Source organism: Gekko japonicus, unplaced genomic scaffold (assembly GCF_001447785.1).
Source record: "Gekko japonicus isolate JY-2015 unplaced genomic scaffold, Gekko_japonicus_V1.1 scaffold1668, whole genome shotgun sequence".
Classification (NCBI taxonomy): domain Eukaryota; kingdom Metazoa; phylum Chordata; class Lepidosauria; order Squamata; family Gekkonidae; genus Gekko; species Gekko japonicus.
The window spans coordinates 78,936-103,365 of record NW_015167101.1 but is presented as its reverse complement, the minus strand read 5'-3'; the positions used below and the strand labels follow the sequence as shown (position 1 = coordinate 103,365).

General features: G+C 42.7%; 1 protein-coding gene across 1 annotated transcript in view; it reads left to right on the top strand.

The window, feature by feature from the left end:
- Positions 1 to 24,430, top strand: part of DOCK4 (dedicator of cytokinesis 4) — a 208,119-nt gene that overhangs the window by 142,652 nt on the left and 41,037 nt on the right. Inside the window, exons 27-32 of the mRNA XM_015412932.1 lie at positions 1,949 to 2,043; positions 9,040 to 9,115; positions 9,777 to 9,877; positions 14,118 to 14,176; positions 14,804 to 14,952; positions 18,859 to 18,944. Of these exons, the coding sequence (XP_015268418.1) occupies positions 1,949 to 2,043; positions 9,040 to 9,115; positions 9,777 to 9,877; positions 14,118 to 14,176; positions 14,804 to 14,952; positions 18,859 to 18,944 (566 nt within the window). The remainder of the gene's footprint in view (positions 1 to 1,948; positions 2,044 to 9,039; positions 9,116 to 9,776; positions 9,878 to 14,117; positions 14,177 to 14,803; positions 14,953 to 18,858; positions 18,945 to 24,430) is intronic.

Below are 24,430 nucleotides of genomic sequence, written 5' to 3'. Positions count from 1 at the left end.
TTGTTGTTTCAGTATCATTCTTTTTGTGCCACTTGGCATTTTGAGGCATAGAAACTGATGTTCACATAGTAAGTCTTTCTCCCTCTCTCTCAATATCTAAGAGCCAATTTGTGTTAAAAAGTTCCACCTGGTTTCTCTTTTGTTGTCCCAGAAATTTATCTATATTGAGAACCATTAGAATGCAATTGAGATGGTCCATAACAGACCATCCTACAAGTTTGGATTTACACATCTATGCATGTGTGTATCTAAGAGCCAGTTTGGTGTAGTGGTTAGGAGCATGGACTCTAATCTGGGAGAACTGGGTTTGATTCCTCACACCTCCATATGCAGCTGCTGGTTTGACTTTGGGTCAGTCACAAGTTCTTTCAGAGCTGTTCTCTCAAGAGCAGATCTCTCAGAGCTCTCTCAGTCCCACCTACCTCACAGGATGTCTGTTAAGGAGAGGGAAAGGGAAAGGAGATTGTGAGCCATTCTGGGATTCCTTCGGGTAGTGAAGGGTGAGGTATAAATTCAATCTCTTCTTATTCTTCTGTATCTTTGTCTGTCCATCTAAGGCTAAATTATATTCAGTCCAGCTAAACTCTTGAGGCAAAGTGTGTGTTGCTGGGATTCATGTGCTTCTTCGCCTCTTCATTTGTGCTTAATTTGTGCATGGACCTCCTGTATGTATCCTGGTGAATGCTGGTCTTAAGACCAAAGAATGCTGGTCTTAAGACCAAATGCAAAAGAAAGTAAATATCAAAACTAACCGTGTGAAAGAAACCAAAATAATGTATTAAAACATTATGGATCATTAAACCACCCAGCATATCATCCATTTCCCCACCACCACCCACTCAGCATTAACAATGGCTGGATCTTGGATGTTTAAATCAGCATTAAACACAAAATCTTTTTTAAAAAATAAATAAAAATAAAGGTCACTTTAGTGCTTTATAACACTCCTAGAATCTCGGCAATGGTAGGGGTTCCTGGGCATACAGATTAGTGTACAAGATTCTGTAATGGCGGCCACTGAATTTGCCATGTGGAAGCTTTTGATTCATGCTGTTTGATTGTGTGTGTGTGTATTAAGTGCTGTCAAGTTGCTTCCAACTTATGGCAACAGTGTGAGCTAGCTCACAGTTTTTTAGCCTCCAGCTCACAGATTTTTGTCTTAGCTCAGGAAGAAGAAGAAGAAGAAGAGATTGGATTTATACCCCGCCCTTCACTTGGAGTCTCAGAGCGGCTTACAAACTCCTTTCCCTTCCCCTCCCCACAACAGACACCCTGTGAGGTGGGTGGGGCTGAGAGAACTCTGACACAAACTGCTCTTTTTCAAGGACAGCTGTGCCAGAGCTTGTGACTGACCCAAGGTCACTTCAGCAGGTGCAAGTGGAGGAGTGGGGAATAAAACCCGGTTCTCCCAGATTAGAGTCCGCACACTTAACCACTACACCAAACTGGCTCCAGAGCGAACTAATTGATGCAGTAGCCAAATCTCTTGCTCAGAACTTTAATGCCAGTAGCTCACAAAGTAGAATTTTTGCTCACAAGACTCCACAGCTTAGAGGGAACATTGATGGCAACCCTAGGAATTAATGATTAGTAAAAAATAAATCTGATGTCAATGAAAAAAGATCCATTGTTGTGATAAGTCACAAAGATAGTGAAAACAACTGGTGGATTGTATAAAGTCTGAATGGAATTTTATATATCTCTCAGAGAGAATTTTGAAGTATAGGTACAAACATTATCCGTTTTCTACCTAGCACACAAACACATTAAATCATTTTGACCTTATTTCTTCAATGTTTCCTGAAGAAACAAACATTTGGAAACAGAAACCTTAGGAACCATTAGTTTTTTTTAAAAAAAACTAGAACTATCTAATGTTGTTGCTAAAACATTTTGGCCATTTTTCTTTTACCCATGGAATAATATTTTTTTCCTTTTTTTGTCCTAGGATTTCTTGTTGCAAATATTTACTGTATTTCGAATATTACTACGGCCTGAGATGTTTCCAAAAGATTGGACAGTGATGCGTTTAGTTGCTAACAAGTAAGACTTTTGAAATGCATGAACCAGACCTGATTGGAAATGAATGGGTAACAATATTCATAATTTAGATGGCCGTATAATGTCACTTGCCTTTGGGCACAGAATTGCAGCCTTGAAACATGAAACATGTGAAATGTTTTTAAGCATTTCTGTTTATGCAGTTTGATCATTGAAAAATAAAGTCAATTACTATGAAGACAGTCTGTCTTTGCAATGCTGACAGTAGGGTTACCAGGTCCAACTTTGAAAGTATCTGAGGACTTTGGAGGTGAGGCCAGGAGACTTTTGTGATGCCGTGTCCTGTGATGTCACTTCCAGGTCAAAGGTCAAGTGATGTCACTTCCCAAGCCCCACCCCTCCCAAAGATGTCACTCCCAGCACACTGCACTGAAACCCCACCGCTTCCTGTGATGTCACTTTCCAGGCACTCCCCCAAATTCACCTCTTTCTCTGATGTCATTTCCTTCTTTCAACATTCAAATTTAAATACACTGTTGTATATTACTTCCCGCACCCACGTTTTCCCCATTTTACATTACCTGTAGGCTTTTAGGCCTCTTTCTAGTGCAAAAAATAACAAAAATCTTTTAAAAACATAAAATGCTTTAATTTTAACATTTAACAATTAGAACAAAAAACCAAGCAAACAGCATGTGTCACACAAGTGAACAAAACAAGAGAAACTGTCATGTTTACACTGCTACCAGAAGCTAGTTGCCAAAAGCATGTGCAAGCTAGCAAGAGCTTCCTGCTCTTTTTCTTTTCTCCCTTCATTTGGGACAGGGTTATGGATTGTTCCCTCACCTCCAGTGCAGACCGTAAGGCAGCAGTCCCTGTTGCCCGTTGGGTAAAACTACCCCTACTGTGAGTCACCATAGACAGGTGGAACATGGCAGAGGGGGAGGGGTAAATCCATCTGAAGATTGTTCTTTGCTAACCAAATTATGGGTTCTTTTTCTGCTTTTTAAAGAATTGCATGCTTCATAATCTAGTTACAAATATAGCAGTCTTTACTGTGTGTTCAGCCCTAGCAAGATTTGGTTGGGACTGTCTTAAAACTGCTCAAGACTAGGGCCCAGTCAGCAGATCACAAAGGTTAACGTCTATATCGATTTCCATAGACAAGCAAAGGTACAATATGTAAGTGAATGGAATCTAACTGTAGGTGGAAACACAAAAGCCAAATCAAGGCATAAATTGTTTTCTTGCAGAAGCTATGGACTATCCTGCTTTTGGTGTGATCACTGCTTTGAAGGTCAGGAATCAATTTTTCTCCAGGCCAGTTTGGCTGGAGATGCTGGAGGTTTTTTGCCATCTTCTGGGCATGGAACAGGGGTCATTCACTGGGAGTGTGGAGTGGGAGGCAGGGGTCTCATGGGGGGGGAGCCCTCCGGAGCACAGCTCCGGGAGTGCCCAGCCCAGGGGGCGGGGCGGTCACATGACCAAGCCCCACCCCCTGCTCCCAGCAGCCACTCAGTCAGTGCCGGACGAAGGAAGGTACTCTCCCCAGCCAGCCCCACTTCTCCGCTTGTCCTTCGCTCTTCCCGGGGCACGTGGTGGGAGGGCAGGAGAAGCGAGGCCCAGAGCTGTGGCGGCCAATTGCCGCGCCAAGAGGGGCCTGCCTCGCCCGCCTCCTCGCCAGGGAGCGCTCACAAGGAAGGGAGGGAGGGATGGAGGCTGAGTGCCCTGGGTCGCGGCCGGCACAGCTGCCGACCTCCTCCTCCTCCGGCTCTAAAGGGGCGGCGATGAGGCTGCAGCAACCCCTGCCGTCGTGGAGACCCCCACGGGGTCCCAGGACTCAGCCGGGCCCGCGATCCTCCCCTCTTCCCTGGAGTTTGACGAGGACCTGGAAGTGTTCAGCAAGGTACAAGGCGTGGAATCCCTCTCCCTGCTGTGCAGGGAGAGCCTGGCAGCCCGTGGCTTTCCCGCAGGGGGGCTGGGGCCTGGCCCGGGGCTCCCTCCTGGGGCCAGAAGCGCCTGGGTGGCTTGCCCCATCGCTTAGGCAGAGGCGACTTGCCCCGCCCCTTGCTCAGCTGCTGCCCTTTTCCCTGCCCGGGGAGAAGTTTGTTTTCCCGTTCCAGGACACGGGACGGGGACAAAAGGGGAGTGAACTGCGTCGGGCGAGAAGCTTCCTCTCTTCCCACGCAGACAGAACGAGGCCCCACCCACCCCCCGTTGCTGCTTCGTTCTGTCCGCGCGGAGCTCACCTTTGCCCTCAAAACCCACATAGTCCCGTTGTTGTGCCTCCATTTTTGCCCTGCTCACATCAAACACCGCTCCCCACCCCCCAGTAAGACTAAAATCGGAGGGGGGGGTGTCACTGCACCTTTAAAGTCCTGCACATTTTCTGCTGTGTACAAACACCAAGGTCTAGTCGCAAAGTTAGTTACTCCATGCTCTTTTTAAGGTGGGCTGGAAAGAGAAACAGAGTAGGTGGTCTGTGCCCTCCAGTGCTCTCCCCCGCTGACAAAGATAAGCAGCCGGACTACCTTGGGGTGCAGACGATGACTTGATTTTGGGAGAAAACGGGCAGATGACTCGCGCTGAGTTTGCTTGAGCAACCGTGGCTGAAGTGTCACCGACTGATGGCCGGTGCCACCTTAAGGAGCGGTTGTTGGTGCTTTGGAGTGGGAGGCTGTCAGCAAGCACATGGAGATATTAAAGCAGCCTGCGCTTTGCCTCCGCAGGCAATGGTAGTTAGGCTGGTCTCTAGGGACGAGAGAGGGAGGTAGCCGGCTGTCTCTGTTTGGGGACCGCTTCTGAATGAAGGGAGTAAGGAAAAGGCGCCTATCCCTGAGCATATTCACCAGCTCAGGGGGCTCTCCCCTAAGGGCTAAGGCAAGGAATGGTCTTTCCCAGCTCCATAGGTTAGAACAGCACTCTTGATGTAGTAGTAAAACCACCAGACTGTCCCTAATAAGAGTGTGAGTATCAAATAACAGGTATGGGTCTATTCCTGTTTAGTGAGTGGTTTTAAAAAAGGTTATTATTAGTAGTAGCTTCTGTAGTGGTATTTACTGCACATCTTAACTGTGTTTCTCTCCTCAGCCTTCTTATTCTTCTCACTGTATATAGATAAGGAATTGAAGCTGAGAGGTGGTACAGTGTGTGGCAGAGGAAGAGAGTCAATATGGAAGGTGGTTCCCCAGCATTCCTATTTGCCAAGAAGCATCTCATGACCTAGCTGCTTTAATTCTCTTTCCTACACAGTTAGGAAGGAGGGACATTCAGTCTCTGCCAGGCACTAAGAGAGGTATCTCATTCCCCAGAATCTCTTTCCTTTTCTTAAAAAATAAGAGGGGGAGAAGCCTGGTCCCCATCTTCATCTATCTGTACTGACTTGAGATCTTTCTTTGTGTGGTCAGCGAAGTAAACCAGTTGGGAGCATGGTTTGATTTATGAATTGTGTGATATTCTTCCAAGAAGGAGAGTGCTGGAGTTTTCTTTCTGAAGTTTTGAGTTTAGGGAGAAAGTGTAAGTTTCTAATAGTGAGAGCTGTTTTCCTGTGGGCAGTTTTTTTGGGAACGACATACTTGATTTGTATGTCTGTGTAGTATACGTTGAATTAAAGCATCCAGCATCAGGAAGTATTGGTGCTGTTCCATAATAATACCTTAAACTGCTAAACCTCACAACACAGTTCCATGGCTTTTTAGATAAAAGAGGATTTATAGTCAATAGCAGGTTAATAATAGTATCAGATGGAGTCCCCAGTCTCTTAAATCTGTCCCGGATCTGAGACCAGAATCTAATGCAGTGATAGTGGTTCAGGAGCCACCTGTGGCTCTTCTGAGCACTATCCCCCAAAGCGACATCTGTCCCATATTTTAGGAAAGTAGGCAGGCCTCTTGCCTGATGGAGGACTGGTTGGCAGTTAGTTCCCACCTTGAAGAAGCTGCTGCTGAAGGAATGGAAATACTACAAGCTGCTGGTGGACCTCCGGAGGGCCCCTGGTATTTTTGGTGATGATCCAGCATGGCTTCTCTTATGTTCTTATCTCTGGCGCAGTGATGCTCTGCGTTCTTGGTGCTTGGGGGTGTGTGGCCTTATGACACACTTCCGGTAATGTCAGGGTGTGTGGCATATGCTAATGAGTTATGCTAATGAGCTCCAGCAGCTCTTTTTCTACAAAAAGACCCCTGGTGAGAGGTATTTGTGAATTTCCTGCATTGTGCAGTTGGACTAGATGACCCTGGAGATCCCTTCCAACTCTATGACTCTATGATTCTATCATCAAGCAATAGAACATAATCTTTTGTACCAGAGCATTGACATGGCATGAGCATTTTGCAAGGGGAAGCTTGCTCTTTGGAGTAGCGCCTTCATTTTTTGAACATTATATTTCCTATGCAATTTCTTGCTGCCTGAGGAGAAAAAAAATCCCCCTTCATTGTTCATGCTCTTCCAGAACTCTGTATAGCTAGCCTTGGTTAGAAGAACTGAAATTGGGAAGAAGATAGCACATTAAGAATGTCTACTAACTGGGTTCCATTCTCCACTAATTTGTCATATTTAAATAACTTTTAATAATAACAAGAGGTTTCCACGGTCACAGCTAAAAGCCCAAGACTTGAAAGTGAGCCAGATGACATTTGAGGGTTTTTAAAAATTGTTATAAACACTTACAAAAATGGGGATCCTTGGGTGTAGAATTCATTATCTGTTTTAGTGAATGGGAAACACAAATGTCATACATAGAAAGGCAGGTTTTTTGGGGGGGGATCATTAGAATTGGATAAATGCAGACTTTTAAATATGGGAAAAAATGTTTAATTTAATAATGACAGCTCTCAGGTCTCACTGTGTGGGATAAATGGGTTCTGCTCCTCAGAGAGAGAGAAATGCAGGCTGACACAGCAATGCAGATCCAAGGCAGGTTGGTGTGTTTTACCGAAAGCTGCTATGCCTCCCTCTTTGCTGCCCTGAAAAGTCACTCACCCATTATCCAGTGATAAAAAACAAACAAACAACCACTTGCCAGCTGGGCCTGGTAAGAAGTTTTTGGTTTCTATTCTGACCTTGGTAGAAAATATACCAGCACTTAGTTGCCGGGGGGGGGGGTACATGCTGTCAAATTGCTTCTGACTTGAACACCATATGAATAAATGACCTCCAAAACATTTCAGACCTGAAACTCACCCCCCCCCATTCCTTTTAACACCCCAGGCCCTGATAGCAGCAGCTCTCTGGCCATTGCAACCAAGGGACCAGGGAGAACTATGTGCATGGGCTACGCCACCCCCTCCACGCTCTCTCTCTCGGTCATTCACACACACATGCACCCCAGGCCCTGGCAGTGCTCTGGCCATGGCAGCCAGCGATTTCTGGGAGATATCCACGCCCTACAGGGAGATTGGCAACTCCAGTGACCATTAAGGGAAGATTGGGATATGTATTTTACCTCAGGACACATTCAGTGACTCGCAACAACAAACTGTTTAGAATGTTAGAGGCAAAGACCAATCAGGCCGCATATACAAATGACCTCTGTGTTCTGACTGGCTGTTGGGGGGAGAGGAACAGCAAATTGTTTAGAATATTGGAGGCAAGACTCAGGCAACACAGCCAGTGGATAGGGACAGCTTCTGAGTGACAGATCAGGGAGCGAACTGATTTGGGAACGTGTGGAATGTTCTGGAGAGTCCATGACCAAAACAGAATTATATATAAGGAGAGATGCAGGGTATAAATATTTTAAAGGAATACATGCAACAGCCCTTCTTAGGATTTCTACAAGTGAACAAAGCATATTGTCTTCATAGTACCTAAGCAAATAGCATTTTCTTAGCAGATTCTGGAATATAAAATCTCTGAAAATCAAATGAAGGTTTTGTTTGTACTTAAACTTAAACTTGTGACATAGGACATGCATGCTGAATATTGAGCAGCCATTTGGCTCAGTTCTGAAGAAACGATGATAAGCCTTGGTTTCTTTGGTAGATAAAATTCTGATTTTCTTGGTGTCCCTCCACTTCTGGCACCCAAACAATTGCCTAGGTCTGCTTAGTAGATGGGTTGGTCCTGCTGATGTGCATATTACTAATCAGAAGGAATAATAGCAATGATATGTATTCCAAAGGAAGGGAAGGAAGGAAGAGACTGAGAAAAATGCTTATTTCTGTAAACACCATTCCCTCTGTTCAGATGCAAGCAATCACTCGTTACTATCCATGTAAGATGGCGGAACCACAGGAACATGTGGTTGAGATTTAGTGCTGAATATCAAAGTGTAAAAAAATTAAATATGCATTGGATATTAATGAGGAGGAAAAGGGTAAATTCTACAGCTAAAAGCAAAAGAAGGAGAAACAGAGTTAAGTGATAGAATTAATAAAATTAGATGAAAAGGAAGGGTACATTAACTGATCCATACTGACTGGAAACCCTTTGAAATGGTTTTGCAATTGTTGACCAGTGATGGAATGTGTTTGAGTCAAGGTTGTTATCTATTTATACAGACACTTGTATGTCTTATAGTTCAGGCTTTTTGACTCCCAACAACATTGGGTATTATTTATGCTAAGAGAGATCAAAGTACACAGGTGATTAATCCCAGACACACAGATTTAATGAATCGATTTCTTAGCATTCAGGAAAAGATCCTTGGTTGTGTCAAAACAAAATGTGATGAAGGCTGCCTTGCCTTTTGTAAAATATTTGACAGCAATGTTTTGACAAAGCAAATAGTACATGAAAGCAGTATGTTTAATGGCTTAATTTCATTATTTTTCACAAGTTTTATGTATTAAAGACATGTATTATCATAATGGTTTATACTTGACACCAACAGGATTAGATGGAAAGTATACAACAGAATAGTTGGTTGCTCAAGATACTAAAAATGGTTTTTAATGTAATTATACATCATTCTTCCACTGGCTTTATTGCCTTCATTAAAAGTTTTGGATAAGGTATTACCTACCCTAATTTAACTCTCTTTAATTCAGCCAGTATGAATGCTTATCTATGCAATATTTTTTTCTTTCCTTTTACTAGTGTTATTATTACAACAGTGTTATACCTTTCGGATGCCCTTCGTAAAAACTTCTTAAATGAAAGTTTTGATTACAAGGTAAACTAGTAATCCATTTGCATTACAGAGTTCTGACTGTATGTATGTATGTGCCATCTCATTGTGATGCTGGTAAAATGGGTTCCCCCCCATCTCTGAGCTATAAATAAGAGCTGCATTGAGTATCTCATGGTTGAATGTTTCTCAGGGGTGGTGACCATTCTTGGCATGCAAAAGGTACCAGGCTTAATCCCTAGTATCTCTGATTAAAAGAACTTGTATAGAAAGTGCTGAGGGAGAATGTTGTTGTGTATCCAACCATCTAGGAAGTGTGACTTTCCCATTTCCCTCTTCCACTGTAGCTGCTAATTGAGCTGCCCTCCAATTTTGTTCTTGAAAATTAACAAACCCTCAAGAACAACATAAGGGTCCACAGGGGGAGTCCGCACTGACAGGGCAGGATGAATTGGCAAAAATCATCAGTTTTTTTGCAACACACATCCTGAAATTGTCACATCTACATCAATTCAGCAGACCAGGTTTTGAACAGATAGTTAGCTTATAAAATGATAGTGATGTACATCCTAAGAAATGGTTGGTTATTACAGTATTTATCAGTAAAGTATAGTCTTAAATCTGGAAAATAAATAACTGTATTGTCAGTTGATGAATCATAGCTCTGACAAGGAAGGGAATAACCAAACATTATGTTTGCTTTTAGATTTGGGATTCCTACTTTTATCTTGCAGTCATTTTTATCAACCAGTTATGTCTGCAGTTAGAAATGTTTACACCTTCCAAGAAGAAAAAAGTATTGGAAAAGTAAGTACCACGACTGGCTCTCATAAAGTGAGACGGCATCCAACATTAATTGCCTGAAACATCTAATTTTAGTATATGGTTTTCCTTCCAAAGCATTATTAAGGCAATGAATATCCGGAAAGACTACCTTAGTTGTTGTTGCTTTTAATTGTTTACTGCTGAATGTTCAAAAAAGATCAGGAAAACTGTCACAAAAAGCAGAGATTTGGTTGCTAATATACTAATGACAGAATATTTTCATATTATCCTGGATAACCTGTGTCATTAAAAAATGTGGAGACTGGCAGGACCTGTCATTTTATTGCCACTGGTACATCTGGACTACCAGTGTTTATCCTGGCATCAAGTGAGGAGAAAAGTCAGTAGACTTTAAATCTGACAGCCCCCCAGTGGAGTCAGCTTGTGCTGCTAGCATGTGGAACCAGGGAAGTTGCTCTGCTACTACCTGCTCACTCTCCTTGCCCAAAAAAGTAAATTTGACATAGATCTAAAATCGATCAGCTGATCCTTTGCTATGAAAGGCTTTTTAAATAAAAAAATCTATCACTCCTTGAGGGGCTTAGGAAAATCCCCTTCCATGTGCAACATATTTGTAACTGTGGTCAAATGATCCCTGATGTTTAATTGCTTGTTTAAAACATTTCTATGCCGTCTTTAAATTGAGCAAACTTCAGAGGACAGCGGAAGACAGGAAGGCCTGGCGTGATCTGGTCCATGGGGTCGCGAAGAGTCGGACTCGACTGTGCGACTGAACAACAACAATGTCGTCTTTCCACCCAGATAAGGTCCCCAAGGGGGCAAACATCATAACATTAAAATATTTCAAAATTAAAACATGGAGACATTAAAATAGATTTTAAAATCGGTGGGTCAAGTCAAATGCTGTCAAGTGACAGCTGACTTACGGTGACCCTAGCAAGGAACTTTCAAGGCAAGTAAGAAACAGAGGTGGTTTGCCATTGCCATCCTCTGCAGTCTTCTTTGTTGGTCTTCCTTCCAAATACTAACCCTGCTTAGCTTCCAAGATCTGACGAGATCGGGCTATACCAATTCAATAAAACATATAGACACACAAACACAAATAACACAATCAGGGAGGAGGGCCATTAACAGTTGGTGGGTGAACACCAAACCAAACAAAAAAGCCTTCATCCACTGACGGAAGACAATGATGACACCATTGCCCTTATCCAATTTCACCCTGGGTTTGAACAGAAACAGTTGTAGATCCATTCCATCCTATTATATTGTTTTGGAAAGAGTTAAATAGATGGCACTTCTCTGGTTTTGGTCTTTGCTTCTCTGACATGCTGTCAGAAAAATAAAAAGCCTGGCCCCTTAAGTGTAGTGTGCCTCAGGGATTCATACTCTCACCATGTTATTTACATCAGACATTTGAATCAGATCATCCAGAGCATTAAGGTTAGGCATCATCAGTGGGCTGATATGCATTCTGTTTTGTTAATTAAGCCACTGGATGCAGCTATTTGTTTCCTCACCATTGTCTAGATGTCATGGTCAAGTGGGTGGGGTAGGACAAGTTTAAAATGAATTTACATAAGAAGAGCCGGATCAGACCAGTGGTCCATCTAGTTCAGCATCCTGTCTCACAGAGCGACCAGACTGGTCCTATGGAGGGCCAACAACAGGGCATGGAGGCTGAGACCTTCCCTTGATGTTGCCTCCTGGCTCTGGGATTCAGAGGTTAGTGCCTCTGAATGTGGAGGTTCCCCTCCGTTACCATGGCTAGTAGCCGCTGATAGACCTATCCTCCATGAATCTATCATCCCCTTTTAGAGCCATTTATTCCTATGGCCATCAGTATATCCTCTGGTAGCAAATTCGACATTTTAATCACTCTCTCTGTAAAGTAATATTTCCTTTTGTCCATCCTGAACCTACCGCCCATCATTTTCATTGGATGCCCTTGAGTTCTAGTACTTTGGGAGAGAGAGAGAAATTTCCCTTTGTCGACTCTCTTCACCTCATGCATAATGTTATAAACCTCTATCATGTGACTTAGTTCATCCATTGGCCCACCAAGCCCAATTTATTCCAAACAGCTCTCTGGAGTCTGCTTTCCCAAGGTTTTTTTTTTTTAAAAGCTACAATTGCTGGGGATTGAATTTGGGGTCATCTGTGCAGTGCCTCCTCCTCATTATTCCATGTAGCCAACACCCCTCTAGGGGGAATAGCTCTCCAAGGTCTTCTTATTTGGCGATGCAGTTACTCCCTACATGTTAAAGCTTGGGCTGAGTAATCCTTGTTAACAAGCTAGGGTTGCCAGCTTCTGGGTGGAACCTGGAGATCTCCTGGAATTACAACTGATCTCCATACTGCGGAGATCAGTTCCTCTGAAGAAAATGGATGCCCTGGAGGGTGGGCTCCATAGCATTATGCTGAGGTCCCACCCCTCCCCGAACCCTGCCATCCCCAAATCTCTAGGACATTCCCAATCTGGAGCTAGCAGCCCTAGCCTGGTTATAAAGGGAAGCAGCTGATCACTTTGCCATGCACTCAGACCACACTTCAGGCCTGAAATGATATCCATTTACTGTATTTACCTGAAAGTTTCACAAAACTGGATCCAGAATTTTTATACAGGCAGAAGCAAAAACCCTGCGTGACAAAGCTTTCTGAGCTTGGTTGCAGAACTCACCAACACTAGTAACTTTCTCTAGTTCTTCTTCCTTTGTACCCCACCTCTTCCCCACTGGGGACCCAAAGCAGCTTTTGTTCTCTTCTCCTCTGTTCCCTTCTCCTCTGTAGTTGAGGCTGACAGGGTATGACTGGTCTAAGATCACCAGCAAGCTTCCATGGCAGAGATTTGAACCCCAATGGCCAGAATGATAAATTATACAGAATAAGATGAAATATGCAATATTCATATTAATAGGCCAGGTAGTCTAATTTATGTTACAATTACTATTTACATAGTACCATCAACATACAAAGGGGCTTTCACCACTAAACAAGACAAGTACTGACCTGTTGACTGTGGGTAAAGCTTTCAAATTATTGCACGACTGTGGGCTGAGTTTTATTACCTAGTACTGTTGTGATTTTTTTGGAAAAGACTATGGTTTTAAATTTTGCGGTTAACCACCCTGAGCCTTTTCAGAGGGAATATAAATATTTTAATTCAATTAAGTGTCATTTCTATGCTCTTGGTTGAATTCTTGCTTTTGGGTATAGCAAAACTCATTAAAATGAATACTACGATAGCAGGGAAGTATCAGCCAGGAACATGAGAAGCAGTATGTTGCCGTGGAGAGTATTGTGTGTGCAGATGGAGTTTTGTTTGCTGATTTGCTGTAGTGCTTTCCACTGCCAAAGACACGAGCCACATTTTAGACTGAACACCAATTTATTCCTTTAGCGGTGGGAACAACTAAAAGGAGCGGTAGCAAGCACCGCTCCAGCTGTGGATGCCATTCCCTTCCACACAAGGTTCTCTCATTGGATTCCAGTCCTCTTGTCTATACAGACCCACCAGTTTTTGTCATATTGCAGCCTGACAACTGGGCTTGGGCAGCACAGTATGTAATTAACAGCTGTGTCAGTCTTGCCATTGGTTACCTTTCAGCGGCTATTTGCAAAAAGTGAAAAAATTAATGCATTAGTGAACTTTATCTTTCTTGTTTCAATTTATGAAGTGCCGTCGATGGAAAACAATAACTGATATTGACAAAAGAAGTGCCAGACACATTTCAGAGGAACTGTTATAAAAATATTCTAAAAATTCTCTTAAAGTACATGAGACCGTATGTCTAGATTGCTACTTTTACTGGGCTAGATCCAACCAGCCTTTCCACTGGTGGAAAAGGGAGGATGGGTTCTGCTTTGACTCCCAAAAGGCAATGTCTGGGATCATGGGACATGCAGGGACAAAAGCCATGTGGAATGGGATTCTTGTAGGATGCAGAATTGGGTGAAAAAGCTGGGTCCAACCCACTGCTGCTTTCTTGGTCCAGATGCTTGTACTGAAGTCTCACTGCCCTGCCTCCATAGTTTGGAACTTTCTGTATTAGATCACTTTTCTCTCTCTTTGCAATTACCTCGTTGTTTCAGTATTCCCTTGAATTGCTATTTGGAAAGATTTTTCTCTTATGTACAGGTAGTCAGATTAGAAGGGCTGTTATGCCTTTGTGTAGATGTTGCCCTCAAATGAAGTATGCAAAATATGTAGTTTATGAAAATCAAATCATTTTCTAAAACAATGTTCTTAAATATACCACAGGTACGGCGATATGAGGGTCACAATGGGATGTGAAATATTCAGCATGTGGCAAAATTTAGGTAAGGTTACAGTCCTTCAACTATCCTTGTCCAGGCCATTTTAAGAGAATGACAAGCACATTCAACTGGGCTCTAAAGCAAATTGGCAGTCAGTAGAGTTATTTCAGCAACCAAGAAATCTTTCCCCTCCAACTGAGGAAGATATGCAACAAATCTTTTGTACCAGTTTCTCAATAGTCAAGTACAGAAATGCCAGGGTTATTTGTATCTTGAACAGTTAATAGCTCTTTTAGGGGCATTTGCCCCAAGCTGGGTTAACAAGCTTGGTGGGAGCCTTTATTTAACAAAGGATAGGGGATTGGGAAGAATGAAGCAGAGTTAGAGCTGGCAGGACCAGAATGAAAGAAACAGAACCAAAGGCACAGGAAGGGGGGGGGAGTACCAGAGCAAGCGGGAGGGAAGCCCAAGTAAGAGGAAGGGAAGATAACAAGGGGAATATTTCCATTCTCCCACAAGTCTTTGCGGGTCCCCACTTGTCTGTTTATAAAATGAAGCTGGCTGGCTGGCTGTAGATCTTGAGTGTGTCACATCATGTCACATTATACACTGATAAGAACTTCTGTTGTATGGTATGTCACCACCAAAAATGATAGTTCAGTTCTATTTGGTTTTGTATTTCCATTGCAGGAGAACACAAAGTCCACTTCATCCCAGCGCTGATTGGCCCTTTCTTAGAAGTGACACTGATACCTCAACCTGACCTACGGAATGTAATGATTCCTATTTTCCATGACATGATGGACTGGGAACAAAGGCGCAGTGGCAACTTTAAACAGGTATTTGTCAACTGCTTAGAAAAAAGGGGAAAATATACCACTGAAAGCCTTCCTGCCAGGGCTGTGTTGCTAAACAGAAATATATGTCATTTAACCCAGTATTTTGTTTTCAACAGAGAGAGTGTTTGACTGCTTTGGAAAATTTGGAAGGACTCTACTTTTCTTGTTTCATGTAGAGTTACTGGTGGCTTGAGATTTTAGCATCAGCTTTAGCATGGATATGTGAGCCCTAGCTATTTTGCTTTAAAACTAAACTGATAAATTCTCTCCTTCCTGTGAATGAATGTTGGAGTGGGTGGGGAGATTGTACCCAAAGGCAAATGCCAAGCACCACTGTGATGCTTAGTGAAAGCTGAAGAGAACGTGACAGAATACAGAAATTGCCAGAGGGCTAAAACTCAGAATAAGTGTATGGGGAAAGAAGGGGTATGGACTTAGCTTAATAAAGGACGAGGAAGATAGAGCAATTGTTTGCAGAAATCATGTTTTTAGAAAATACTTGGAAGAGGGATAGGAGAATGTTTCCTAGGTGGAAGGAAATACAGTTTGAAATATAGGGCAAAATGGGAGAATGAAGGCCAGAAGGAAATGGAGAGCTTTAATGGGAGGGCAGTAGGAAGCAAGGGAACAAGAGGATATGTGAGAGTATGAAAGAACATTGTATTCAAGGACTCAAGTATCCAAGTAACAACAAGACAGTACCAGGACTGAAGGAGAGGGAAGGCATGGCGATAATGCTATGTGGTATTATTGTAGCAGAAACATTCTGAATTGGCTGAGAAAAGCTAAAAGAGTGGGTCAAGGGTACCCAACCTTTTTTTTTTTTAAAGCCTGTGGGCACTTTTGGAATTTTGAGGGAATAGTGAGCACCACCCCAAAATGGCTATTACAGGAGGTAAAGCCAAACCCAAAATGGCTGCCACAGGAAGCAGAGCCAAGCATAATACCTCCCTCATTCCTCCCTCATATGGCAGCCATGCTGAACCCCTGAAGCTACTCTATTAATTGGTCTGTCAAGGTTGGTATAATCTGTACTTTGATTGGAAGCATAGTCCTGCCTAGGGTTGCCAAGTCCCCGCTGTATGCACAGCGGGGGACTCCAGCTGTGGTCCGGGAGTGCGCGTGCGCGTGCGTAGCGCACGCGTGCCGCAACCACATCACCTGGAAGTGATGCAGCCGCGTCGGGCACGCCAGGGGCAGGGCCGCGGTCATCCGAGGGAAAAACATAGATTTTTCCCTCAGATGACTGCGGCCCCGCGCCCGGCATGGCTGCGTCACTTCTGGGTGATGTGCTAACGCCGGGCACGTCATGTACTTTGGGGGTGGGGTTCCCCCCGGGGCCCAATCCGTCGGTGGCAGGTAACGGGCCTCTGGGGCGGGGGTTTCCCCACCCCCCCGGGGGGACTTGGCAAGCCTAGTCCAGCCACTGGAAGGACAGCAAGCATGGAGAAGGAGAGGGGCTTTTACTCCTGAACACTTATCTCCCTCTTACAGCAGCCCAGCTCCCTGGACTTTAAGACCAGTATAAATTTCCATCTCTGCTTTGCAAAAGAAGCTCATGACAACAGTTAGTTAGGCCTGAAGGTGGAATGGAACCACATGCTGGCTAAGGAAAGTCTTGGTTCCAGGTGCTGTTGCAGCCCTTTCATTTGAATGAAGGCAACCAGTAACAATCCCTGCCTTACAATGGCCCCACCCACTTTCTGAGAAGCATGACAGTCCTAGTGGAAATAGTGATGGGTGCCATATTGGGGAACCCCGAAGTAGAGTCCAGTGAAGATACAGGAAAAGGGCACAATACATCTAAGAATGCCAGACTTGGTATCATGCTTATAGGATTAGGATCCACCTTGACCTATGAGGAAACAGGATTAAAAAAAAAATCAGTAGCAGTTACCAGAAGAGAGTAATCTTTATGCTCTTCAGTGAATTTGATAACAACATAGGATCCATCCTGCTGGAGCAGACTAGTGGTCTATCTAGTCCATGATACTATTTCACAAAGTGGCTAACTAGTTGCCCTTGGGAGTCAATAAAGAGGACATATAAAGGTCAAGGCCTTCCCCTGCTGTTGCATCCTTGTACTGGTATTTAGAAGAACAAAGTCTGAGTCCAGTGCTTCAGACCAGCATGGCTACCCACCTGAATCTATTTTCTGGTAATAAGTGCTCGGGGGTGGGTGGGGGGCTTCGTCATCATGGCTAGTAGCCATTGGAGAATCTATCTTCTGTGAATCTGTGAAATCTTCTCTTAAAGCCAAGATGCCTATGCTTGCCTTAATATTTTAATGGTCATCAGAATGGCAGGGAGGCCATAAAGTTGAGGAGTTAGCATTGATCAGATCTTTAAAAGCTTGCTATAGCTGTTGGATAAAGTAACAACACTGCTTCTGTAGCATTAATTAGCTACACCACCCTTCACTGGCATTATGGAATAGGCCCATATATACTGTTGCTCTCTAGACAGCTGCTGAAATATTGATAAAGTATCCCTTCAACAGAAGAAAACAATGCCTAGATCCTACACAACAAATTAGTAGCAATTGTACTTAATGATTTTGCAGAAAAGGCCCTAGTGAAGGAAATGCCTTAAGGATGAAGCATCACTGTGACTGTGAGGTCTGACCATGATTGCTCATTAATGTTCCTTAATAAATATAACAGTTTTCCAAGGCTGACCCCTGTGATTTGCCAAGGCCTGTCACAGTCCAATTCCTTTTTTTTGCTACTTAAGCATTCCTAGAGATGCCAAGTAAGGAAGTACTAAGTGCACCATCTGCTATTCCAGTTTGGATTCTGCTTCTTGATGTTGCTTCAGATCATTTCTCTGTGTTCCCTTTCCTGCTGCTTCAAATGAAGCAGAGCAGGAGCATCTGAATTGGTGGAAATGACAAAATAACAGGAGTGGGGCTTGCAGATATATTTGGGCGGGGCAAGGCATGGAAGTGGGGGAGTAAACTGATATAACAAAGCTGTAGAGACACAGTGCTTTTATAAATAATGTACACATTCTAATTTCTGTCTGCATTATGCATGATTATTAAAGATGCCAGTTATCAGTCATTCTTTAATAACTCCACGGGAAGCCTTTCCTCAGGCTTTTCATTCACCAGTTTTCTTATTACTGTGCAAGAGACAATTTTCTCCTGCAATATTTACTCGCAGAGCTACCTTGCTATGTTTTGATGGCATACACTGTCCCAAGTGTGCTTAAGTGATGATCATTAAGTCCCAAACTCATGTTCCCTAACTGTTTCTTTTGCCCAAGTGAAAATTAAGCACATCTCTCACATGAAGTGAGGCAGGGCATCAGACCATTAAACAATTTCAGAGGCAATTTGTGAAGCTATGTAAAGTAGAAAAGGGTGAAAGGATAAAAACAAATTGTTTTTGTGTGCCTTTGATTTTAAGCCCTGGGGCAGGATTTCAAGCAGGTTGTCTGGTTTTTTGTTGTTATTTTGGCTCCCAAATAGCTGCTTTAACAGCAGCACATGCTTCTTAGTTTGTAGTTTGAAAGTCACACTTTTCCACTTGAATTTGGATACATGGCATAAATGTGAGATGGCCTCTTTGAAATGGTTCAGCTCTACAAGGGAAAGGAAGAACCGCCGTGGTTTACAATTCTCCATATCTGGATACTTTTATAAAGCTCGTTGCATGTATGTATATATGTATTCCAGTCATTAGAACATCCATATACATGAAATTGTAATTTAAAAAATTCTTAGATATAAAAACAAAATACATAATACAAGCAGAATTCAAATTTGAGCCTAGTTATAATACAGTTTCCGTATCCTCATGATCAGTCCCCCTGCAAAAACAGAAAATCAGTCTCTTTATATCTTGAGAAAGAACTTTGCTATGTTCTCCAAAAGGCTTGAATGCATACATATGCTACTTACAGGTAGAGGCAAAACTGATTGACAAGCTGGATAGCTTGATGTCGGAGGGCAAAGGTGACGAAACTTACCGAGAACTCTTCAACAGTATGTGAGTAATAAATGTTTATTTTGAGAGTCAGCTTGGAGAATAATTTCATTGTGGAGTTAAAATTGCAGATATAGCTACATTGTTGGGGGTGGGGTGCTTTGTCTTCCTGAAATGTCTTTAATCAGGGTTAATTACCTAAACAAGTGAACAAGTCTTGTCCTTATGTCTTTAATTACAAAGATTGTAGGTTTTTCTATTTAAATTGGGAGAGCTAATTTCATTCATTTAATTGTTAAAAATAGAAAAGCTGATTAAGAGACAGTAAGCATTTTTAAAAGTAAATGTATGTGAGCATCAAAAAAGCTGATGTGTTTAACTGGTCACTTATTGCACCGATAGCTGATGTTGTTAGCAATTAGGAAGGTGTAACCCAAACACTTAAATGTCTCTAAATGTCTGTCTATAGTCAAAAGAAATGGGGTACAGTCCTATCAAAATTAAGGAAAGAACTAGTGATTTCAATAGCGAGCTGTTGTGGCTCCATTTGCTTTGTATGCTGAAGTCTCAGCCCCTTTAGTAAGTAAGCTGCAGCTTCATATGTTGATAAGCTTATTTTCTTCCATTTTTCTCAGTGGTTCCTATGAGTGAAGTGTGTACATCTCTCCCATTGAAATCAATGGAACCTAAAAGTGCTACATTGTGACAGAGGCTAAAAAACTGTGAGCTAGCTCACACTAACTCAGTTTAGAGGGAACACTGCATGCCACCATCACCAGAAGTGATATCACACACAACACTCTGGTTGTTGGGCAAAACTCTATGGTAAAATTGACTTCACACCATAGAGTTTTGCCCAGAAACCAGAGTGCCCCCCCCAGTGTCACCAACGTGCCTGTGTCACTTCTGGGTGATGTTGATCTGGCCTTGAGCCAGATATCTGGAAAGGCGGGATATAAATATAAACAATAAATAAATAAATGTAGGCACATCGTTCCATGTGCTCTTTGGGGGGTGGGGAGGAGCCCACAAAAGCAGGGGATCCCCCACTGCCAACTGGGGCCTGGCACCCCTAGTATTACTGGTTCAATAATTTCCATTTTCAAGGAGTTGCTGATATATTTAGATCATACACAAGACTATCTTATGCCTTCATTCTCAAAATATTAAGGTAGACTGTATGGGAAAAAATGAATTAGAAATACTTTCAGAAATTTTATCAACTAAAACAAGTAATATAACAAGTATGATACAGTTACTGCATTGTCTGTCTTTCTCCCCCTCATGTGTATGTATGTGAATGCACATACACGTTTTATATATAAAATGTTTGTGTGTGTTCACCCCACAAAGGACATCAAAATATCATCATCATCATCATCATCATTATCATCATTATCATTATTTCCAATACTTTAATAAAATGTGCTAAAAGCTGAAGTAGATGGTTTGAGTCAGCTAAATGCCGATAAGGCAAGGCAAAAGAGAATTCTGTGTAATGGCCGCTATCCAAATCCTAACTATGCATTGTACAGCGGCTGACACAGCAGGAAGGTGAAGCAGCTCTGTTTGCAGAGGCCTTTTTAAATTCTGGAGCAGCTATTACAGAAGTGAATGTATGTCCAGTTCTCTATTGCCACTAGACATTATCAGTGGCAAGCCAGTTTTTTAAAAGACAGATGGGGCACTTTCCCTTCAGAACAGTGCTCAATTTCAGGTTCACTGGCACTAGAAAGATCGCTTTACTTGGACTCTACTCTTTATTTATTTAAAGCAAAAAACAAAAGGGATCACAGGTATCCAACAGGAAACTCAACATACAAACAAACCCTGCGATATGACCAACATTAGTACGATAGCTTTTTAAAACTTTCTAAAATTGCAAAAATTCTCAATTGTACAATATTGTAAAAAAGTCCAACATAGTCCAACCCATAACCATACCCGGTTATGAACTCATTTCAACTTTACAGTCTTCCTCAAATGTAATCCTATATTGTCAGGAGGTATCATCTTCTTAATCCAGCTCAGTATTATAATTCCTTAATTCCTTCATCATACTAATGTTGGTCATATCGCAGGGTTTATTTGTATGTTGAGTTTCCTTTATTTATTTAAAACATTTGTTTACTTCCTTCCATTCGATCAGAGTCTCCAAGGTGGCATACTTAAAGCATTAAAACAATTTAAAACAATATCAATACAATCAATAATTCAATTGATACCATTAATAATTCAATAAAAACACATTAAAATAACAGGGAGGAGCTGTTATTAGGCATATGCCAAACGATACAAAAATTTAGTTAATGGCCAGTTTGTTCACGGCACGTGGGCATGCATCCCTCCATGGTGAACAATATATTATATTTTTGTCAAACAAATATAAGCAAAGCAGCCAGCTAGACACTGCCAATGCCTAGAGTGTGCACTAAGGGTATTCTGAGAATGCTTTGTTTTATGATCCCCTTTTGCTAGAAGATCAGATACACATAATGCATTGCATAATGTGACTGAAAATGCTTATGTATATAAGAATCTGAAACAGGCGAGGTTTTATTATAGTTAGCAAAAGGGAATGATAGGGAGGAAACGCCTGTGTAGTTAAAGTATTTCTAGTAGTTCTGTCATGGTGTTCAACCTTACTTTCTTTTTTAAAACTTACACTAATATTTCCATAGTATCTGTTTTGGGAAACTATGTACCTCAAATGTGTAATTCAGCGAGGTGATACTGCAGTTGTGTGCATAAAATTTCATGAATCCCCAAGTATAGTTTTTAAGTAACCACTTCTAGTTGGACACAGCAGAGAAAACCACAGCTTTCTGTGATCCTCCTGTAATGTATAAACAGGTTGGGCTTTGTCTCAGGATACAGCTTTTTAATTTTTAGCTGAAATTGCCCTGCATTTTTGAAAGATGTAGATCCATAAAGCATTTTTTATTTTCTCCACCCACTTGGGACAATTCTCTTTAAACTAGTTCATAAACATTGAAGTATTTATTGATTTCATAACTAAATTGCAGATGCCGTTTCGGTTTTTCAAGAATAAATATGATTGGATTCTGATTCTACTACAATATTATAGTGGAATATCCTGCAGCTATCAATCTTTTGGCAGACTGCACTTGGAGAGGCTTGTAAACTGACCAAATATAACTGTGACTCCAAGAGGTGTCTCTCTAGAATGTTACTAAAAATGGAAGACAAAATGAGTTTATAGTAGGGTTGCCAGCCTCCAGGTGGTGGCTGGAGATCTCCTGCTATTACAACTGATGGCTGCTTTGGAAGTTGGACTCTATGGCATTATGCCCCCAGACCTGTCCTCCTCAGGCTCCACTCTCAAAATCTCCAGGTATTTCCCAACCCGGAGCTGGCAACCCTGGTTTATAGCATCCTTTATCCAGTATAAAGAGTCTTGTATCTTGTCACCCTGTTAATTGCAACTTCAAAATTCAAAAACAGTAATCTAATCTAAAATTGCAGAAACAAAAAATAAACAAAAAACCCACCTGAGTATTATGTCATCAAATGTTACCTGAAATTGGGAGAAATCTTTTGGTCTATTAAAAAGATTGATTTCCCCCCGAAAATTTACTTTAATTTTTTATTTTTTATTTTCAATTGGCGAGCTCTCGTTTTTGTATCTTTAAAAACTGAGTGGTCAAATCTTATATTTTTATAGATTTAGAAATTTAAATATTATAAGGGGGGACCTACAAGCACTTATGAGGGGTATCTCATTTTCTTTTTTCTTCCTGCCCACTATTTCCTCTTTCCTTTTCTTTCCCTTTCCTGAAAGACACTATAGCCTCTTGGCTTTTCCTGCCTCGTCTCTCATTCACACCCACCAGCCTGCCTGCCTACCTATACTTGCCCCCCCCAGTCTTCAGCTTTCCCTCCTTCCATGCCCCTGTAGCTCCTACCCAGGAAACAATGTGGCCTAATTGTTTGCTGCTGGTCTCTAGGTTGGGCCTAGTTGCACAGTGGAGAACCTGCAAGGATTTGTGAAGGGAACTTCCATTTTCCCCTGTATCTCCACACTATTTCCTGTTTCCCTCCTCCTGGCAATGCCCATATCTTTACCTTTCTCTGCTTCCTCCTCTATGTCTCACTCAGCCACCAACCTAATTTTTATCTGTTCCCCATCTTCAGCTTTATCTTGTTTATTGACTTCATTTGTACCCCATACTTGTCCCCAGTGGTGACCCAAAGCAGTTTATATAATTCTCCTCAACTCCATTTTATCCTCACAACTGCTTTGTGGGCATGGGTAAACAGGGAGTGAAAAACGCTAGTAAAGGGCCCCTTGTCCCAGGCCGCCTTGGCCCTGCCACCCAAAGGGCAGAGGAAGAGTCAGTCTGCCTGATCCTGACCCACCCTCCTAAATAGGGAGGAAGGAAGAGGCAGCCTGCCTAATCAGTTAGCCAGGTACTGCTTCCTTTATCCTGCATGGGGCCTGGGAAGCACCCACCTTGCCCACTTTGTATGAGTCTTGGGTGGGCTACACGCTGCTTCCCTTGCCTGTCTCGTGCAGTGCTGGGTGCCACCTCCCTGCCTGCCCATGCGAGGCCATGCTGTGCTCCGCCTCAAACAGGCCTTGGGCAGGGCAGGCTCAAGCCCTTCAGTCACAGATCTGGCTTGCCTCACATGCAGGGGAGGCCAGCCCACTATGAGGTGTCGCGGTTCTCTTTATGGCTGATCCATCCCTGCCTGTGAGCCAAATTATGCTGAGAATATGTAACTGGTCCATGGTCACCTAGTGAGTTGCCACAGCAGAATGGGAATTCCAGGTCCTAGTCTGAAACTCTAACCACTACGTCACACTGACTTTAGTTGGATGGCTGCTTTTGAGCAGTAGCAAGGAGCCAGAACTGGGTGAGTCATGCAAGTCCCAAAATAGCAAGTTGCCCAGCAAGCCTGGCCCCAATGAATCCTCCTTCAAAGGCCCAAAAAGGCCTGAAACCTGGCCCAACATCACCTAGTGAGCTCCCATGGGAGACTGGTCATTTGATCCTGAGTCTCCCAGACCCTACTCTGAAGTTCTAATTGCTACACCACCACACTGGCTTTCATAGGGTGGTGGCTGTTGAATAGTAGCAAGCAAGCAACAGAGTCATGCAAGCCAGGTGGTATCAAGTTACCCAGTGGTTGCTGTCAGGCCTGGCCCCAATGACTCCTCTTTCAAAGGCCAAAACAGCCCTGGAGAGGGTCATGCCTTCTCCTCCTGCCTTTTATTGACCGAAACCAAGCCTAGAATGCTGTGGTTGCTTAGCAGCGTCCACTGAGGGCTTCTGTTTCTTAAAACTACAGGCACTCCTTTTTATCATTTTGGGGGGGGGTTTGACACACCCACCCACCCCATGTATTTCTTTAGATTTCAGATTTTTTCTTTAAACCCAGGGCATTTTTCAGGTTTTTAGAAGGATCTGTCTTGTCCATTCACAGTTCCAGTTGTTGGACTTAGGTACCCTCAGAATGTACAAGCAGGAACCTGCAAGGACTTGCAAAGTAAATCTTATTTACCTCTTCCCCACTATTTCCTCTTT